At 41.4% G+C, this 5,650-nt stretch overlaps 1 protein-coding gene across 6 annotated transcripts in view; it reads right to left on the minus strand.

Annotated features, from left to right (window-relative positions):
- The window catches only part of sema3fb (sema domain, immunoglobulin domain (Ig), short basic domain, secreted, (semaphorin) 3Fb), a 67,950-nt gene extending 62,640 nt beyond the window's left edge, over positions 1 to 5,310 (minus strand). For 4 of the 6 annotated variants that reach the window (XM_017430571.3, XM_017430570.3, XM_017430569.3 and 1 more), the window contains exons 1-2: positions 4,875 to 5,309; positions 3,080 to 3,242 (exon numbers count right to left, since the gene is read on the minus strand). In XM_017430571.3, coding sequence (XP_017286060.1) covers positions 3,080 to 3,191 — 112 coding nt within the window. In that variant the 5' untranslated portion in view covers positions 3,192 to 3,242; positions 4,875 to 5,309. Of the gene's footprint in view, positions 1 to 3,079; positions 3,243 to 4,874 lie in introns of all 6 variants that reach the window. The other 2 variants (XM_017430568.3, XM_017430566.3) reach the window with 1 other exon arrangement.
- Between the last annotated feature and the right edge of the window lie 340 nt (positions 5,311 to 5,650).

The following is a 5,650-nucleotide window of genomic DNA, read 5'->3' on the forward strand; positions in this document are numbered from 1 at the left end:
ATTAAACGAAATAAACATTTGAAATATATGAGTTTGTATGTAATGTATGAATATAATATACAAGTTTCACTTTTTAAATGGAATTACTGAAATCAATCTACTTTTTCATGATATTCTAATTTTATGACCAGCACCTGTATGTACGGTGGATTTGTTTCAGTCCCTCTTGCTTTTTTTAGGAAACACTCAGTTTGCTTACCTGCCACTGATTACAGCTACTTATTTTGAAACTGAGGAAGCCTTCTTTTCGCCTGACTACCTCTGCCCTTTCTCCTCCGGTTACTAACAGAAAACGTGATAAGGCCGAACAAAGTCTACTTCATCCGTCACACGTTACAAACACTAATCTGATCAAAAGTGTAAAAAAAAAAGACCCATTTTTCTTCAACTTCTTCTGAGCATTTTAGGAGTAAAGGTTTTTGTGATAACAGATGGGGTTTTCCTGTCATAAAAAACTGCAGACACTGTGAAGCAAAAGCAGAGCAATTAGATTTCATGATTTACTTTACCTGCTTTATTAGGGAAGTTGAGGGCCTCCCAGATGGAGGTCATGGTTCCTAACCTCACTCTTCAGCTACTGAGTTAATGAGTTTGAAACATGTGCTCAGAGCAACACGGACAGAAACATGACGCTCTATGCAAACAGATTCGTTTTACAGTGAGCCGCTGGCACAATGATTAACTCTTAGAAAATGCAGCCTTATTGTAAAACAATTCCTTTCTGCAGTCTCCCAGTAAAAACGCGCTTTTTGTCTGCAGTTGTCTTCATGCTTTGATGCATTAAAGCTGCAGCTCAGAGGCAAGCTGCTTCCTAAACAACTCAAGCAAAGAAAAAAGAAAAACTTCACACATTGTGGGTGCATCAGGAGAAGTGAAGCAAGCTTGCCAAAGTAAGGACTACATGGGCCTCTCAAAAAGCAATTAAGGTGGGGAGAGTCATATTATTGAATGGAGAGTGGGGAGCAGTCCTCCGAGAGAAGCAGCAGCAGTAGACTGTGAAATTCATATTGACTGGAGAGGCAAACACACACAGGTAAGCAGCAGAGTCAAGCGTTTTCTTTTCCCTCCACAGCCAGAGGAGTAGTCCACCACTTTCAAATCCATTCTGAATGACTTCAGACATCCACCAATGCATCGGCTTTTCTATTCAGTAAGTTTTTAATTAAACTAAAACACAACTTTTGGTGAAAACAACATGGCTTCAGACTAAAATGAAATCTGGAAAATTTTAAAAATCTGCTGAGCTCTCAGAATGGGCTCAGTGATGTGTTAAATCCAACTTGATTAAAGCAGGAAAACGCCTTTAACAATGAGCCGTGCCGGTCCACTTAATTAAGTCAACTTGTACTACCACAGAGCTCTGGAGAAAGCAAAGCAAACAGGGGCCCCCTCCCTTCGCTGCTCTCTGGATGCTAATCAAAGGCTTGATCTGCGAGCGGGACGGGCCCCGGGGACAACGCTCTGCTCGACTGATCCTTGCAATTTGCTCTCGATAACACCGTCTTTCCCTCCACGTCCCAGAGAACCACAGCAACCCGCCTCACCTAATCTGCACGGTTGCTGAAACGCACATCTGTCTCACCGGGGAACGACCACATAATGGCCATGGAGTTATTATATGCTCAAATCTCAATTTGGGATGCAATTCTAGACTGGTTTTTAGAAAGATAAAGATGATGTGCAGTCCCTGTTTGCGTGTTTTAATTGTTTGTGCAATAATATATGCCAATGGAAGCATCTGGTGGTTATTACAAGTCCTGGATGTCTTACGTAGGGGTGGAGAGTGGGAGGGTAGGCAGCATACAAAGATCCAATGATTTGTTTACAGCCCTTTCAGTTTTCTTCCAATGCAAAATCTTTCACCACTTCGCAAAACCACACAACTGCTCCAGTTATGCAACCATCATGTTTTCAGTCATTCATCCAGCAAACACACAGCAGAGTTTGAAAAACCAGCATCGAACTTAGACAGTTGGCAATATCCAAAACAGCTCTGGGTTTTAGATTGTCCTTTCACCACTTCGCACTTTTTGCAGTTTGGTGACATCAAGAAAAACCCTCCGGGTCTCTTCGTCCCAACAGGGATGATTAAATCAACCAGAGTACACTTTGAAAAGGTCTGGTTTATAATAACAAATTTTTAAAAAATTAGGACAAAAAAATAAAAACCACAGATTTTTTCAAATGTGCAGTTACATTTTGAAAAAGCCTATTTGTACATGTCAGTTGTCAATATGAAGTATATTCACGGTCGTATTCATACACTTTGTGCATAATTATTTAATATGAGTTGTTTTTTTTGTGTTGTATGTGATTTCAAGAAAATATTCAACCCAAATTCCAAAAAAAGCTGGGACATAGTGTAAATTGCAAATAAAAACAATGCACTTATTTTCAAATCTCACCCAGTGATGTTCATAACAAAAATCAGAGTTAATGAGCCAAAGATCACAGGCATCCAATATTAACTCTCACCCTTGTTATTGAGCTCAGAGATTTCTTCAGATTGCTGATATTATGAACTGCAGATGATGGGAAGTCTTCCCAAATTTTCATTGAGGAACATTACTGTGAAATTGCTCCACTATTTTAGATGCAGTTTTTTGCAGACTTGTGAACCTCTGCCTGTCTTTACTACTGAGAGATTCAGTCTCTCTAAAATGCTCTTTTTATACCCAGTCCTCTTACTGACCTGTTACCAATTAACCTAATTAGTTGCTCCTCTAGCTGTTTCTTATTTGTACCACTTACTTTTACAGCCTTTTGCTGACCTTATCCCAGCATTTTTGAGATGTGTTGTTAACACCAAATTCAAAATTATATTTATTATGTTTACTATATTCCATTATGAATAAAATATGGGTTTATTATTATTTAACCCAATATATTATTATTTACTTTTTACACAATGTCCCACATGTTACAGCCAAGGATATATAGTGAGTGCATGACTAAAATGTGTCACCTACTGAGTACAAAAAGGGAACCAATAAGTAAGAGGTGGCAAAAGTACGACCTAATCAGCACTCATCTGAAACTTGCAATTTGACAATCGATGAAGAGGCAGTTGGTTTCTTACCTTTGAAGGAGATGAAGACACGGGGCGCAGCGAGTGCATCGCCGCTCACTTGATTGCCAGAAGCCCAGCTGGACAGAACCAGGAGGGTGAGGACTGTCCACAGACTGTCCATCTTCACGGTGGACCAACAGCACCCAAACTTTTGCTTGTTCTCTTTTTAAATCTGCAGGGGCAAAAACAAAACAAGTGAGAAGATGCTGTCTCTTCCAAGAGAGAGAGAGAGAGAAAAAAAAGGTCTCCCATTAAAAGTCTGGTTTTGTTTATGGATTTATGTGACATGTCAAATCAGCGGCTCCCAGGGGCCCCTTGAGTGTTTGGGCGACTCAGCGCTGAGGTGCAGATATTCCACCCAGGATTCTGGGAGCATCGTAAAAACTGATGAGCCCTGACAAAGTGGAGCCAAGCTCCCAGCAATGTGTACACACTTCCATTTGGTAAAAATTATGTTTGTTTTCCAGAGTGTGACAAACTGATGGAGGAGCCACACCAAACACTCTTGAGAAAAGCTTTTTTTTTCCCCGTTCCTGCTTTACTTCACGCATCCACAATACATTCCTGCTTCATGACACCACACGCGTGCAACGCTGCTGCTTCGTAATTACAGCTTCACCTAATGCCAGGTTACAACAGCCCTTACTAGAAAGAAAGACCCAAAAATAAGGCTGTGATTGGTGCAATTAAGTAGATAAATTTTACTTGTTGCGAAAAGTTTAGTAAAGGATTTACTGCTTTGAGTGAAGCAGATTAACAGTTACCTGAAAACTGCAGCAGTGGTCATCAAGTTAATGAATGATGGACAAGAGACCAGATATTTCTCATGATTCAGAATTTATGGATCTTTTTTTCCATCGACATGAAACATTTCCCTCACTGACTGGGTTCATGCAGTTTCTAAAAGTTTTTTTTCCCCCCTCTAATGCTGAGTATTTGGACTCACTCTCCTCTTTCAAACACACCTTTGGAGACCACAGAGTTGTTGTAGGCTGGGGCCGATTTATGAGCATATCGCAGCTGTTTAAACTTCAACTGTTTACTGACAATTTGTTAACCATCCGGCTGTTTATTCTGAGACAGAGGCCAAGTCCTTCACACAAGCACACAAAAATCAAACAGGTCCAGATTGTGAAAGACACACTCCCACATTATACCAGCAATACCAGCAAGGTAAGTACATCTACTCCCCATTTCAAGTTTTACTGAGCTCACATGGAAAGCTGTTAAACCGATAAACCAAACTTCTTCACTGTTACAGCCCGCTAAGTCTTTACTGATGCATGTTAGAGAAATTACCTGTGATTATTCAGAGGCAAAAAATCTAAATGAGATGGAAAACACACAATTAAAAGGGTCGAATAAAGTCCATTCATTTGCTTTTTTTAATGTGTTTTATTTTTGAACAATTACTGACTTCAGCATGAACACTTCCAAATTTAAAACAGTATGAAAACAGACAAAAAAGGGAAGAAATGTTCATGTTGCAGAGACTTGCTGTGGACTGAAATGAGTGTGACAGACTGGCAGCCTTGGCCACACATTGCAGACAGAACTGTAAACAGTCTGGTGTGGTATTAGAGCGCACAGTAAACTGCGGAGATATTCAATAAATACTTCATTATGTGGAGTATTATTTATTTCCCTGTCCTGTTTATGTAAGGAATTGAAACACTGAAGCAAACAGCTAGGAAATAAACAAAACGACCATGACCAGCAATGATACAAGCAGGTCATTTTTTAAATGTTTTAAATGTAGGATTTCATTTAAAATAAATTTTCAAACAATTCAAAGCAGCCTTACCTCACAGCTGAAGTTCAGATCCAACCTGCAAGCGTGAAAATTCCAACAGATCGATGAGTGTTTGTCTCTAAAGCGGAAATCAATAATAATAATAAAAGAAAAGAACAAAATCCCCCGCGCGGCTTTTCAGCAGTCCGTGTTCTGCTCAGGGTGGGGTGCAGGGGTCCTCCGCACCTGTGTGTTGGCCCCGGAGTTGGAACACAGAAGGAAGGGAGGAAAAAAAAAACAAAAACAAAAAAAATGAGGATGGGCTTCTTTACTTCATTATTCTGCGAAAGGAGGGGATGAAGCGCTCTCGACGCACGAGCGCAGTCCACATCTCGTGGGAGAGAGCAGAGAGCGAAAAACAAGCAACAGGAAGCAGAGAGTGGCCGCGGCGCGAGGAGGTCCGACCCGTGCGCTGCGCTGCGCTCGAACTTGGAGCTCCTGACTGAGAGGAGAGGCAGGGCGCCGGCAGGTGGATGCGGCCCTGAACACACCCAGGGGGCGGGCAGGAGCGAGCCGAGCCGCCCCTCAGCCCTCAGCCGGCCCCCNGGGGGAGATGGTGTCACACCGAGCACCTGCACAAATATCTGACACTTCCCTCTGCACGGAGAGAACCAAGTTACAGTCATGTGTCTCTGTGGGGTTATAGCTTTAGAAATGCTCAAAAAGGCACAAAATAAAGGCTTTTTAAAGCGACATGAACAATTAACATCTTACCTGTTGTACACAGCTGCCTGATCAGCCTCAGTTTGGAAAAATAGTGATTTCACTGGATGCCATCAAACTTCTTT

Source organism: Kryptolebias marmoratus, linkage group LG4 (assembly GCF_001649575.2).
Source record: "Kryptolebias marmoratus isolate JLee-2015 linkage group LG4, ASM164957v2, whole genome shotgun sequence".
In the NCBI taxonomy this organism is placed as follows: domain Eukaryota; kingdom Metazoa; phylum Chordata; class Actinopteri; order Cyprinodontiformes; family Rivulidae; genus Kryptolebias; species Kryptolebias marmoratus.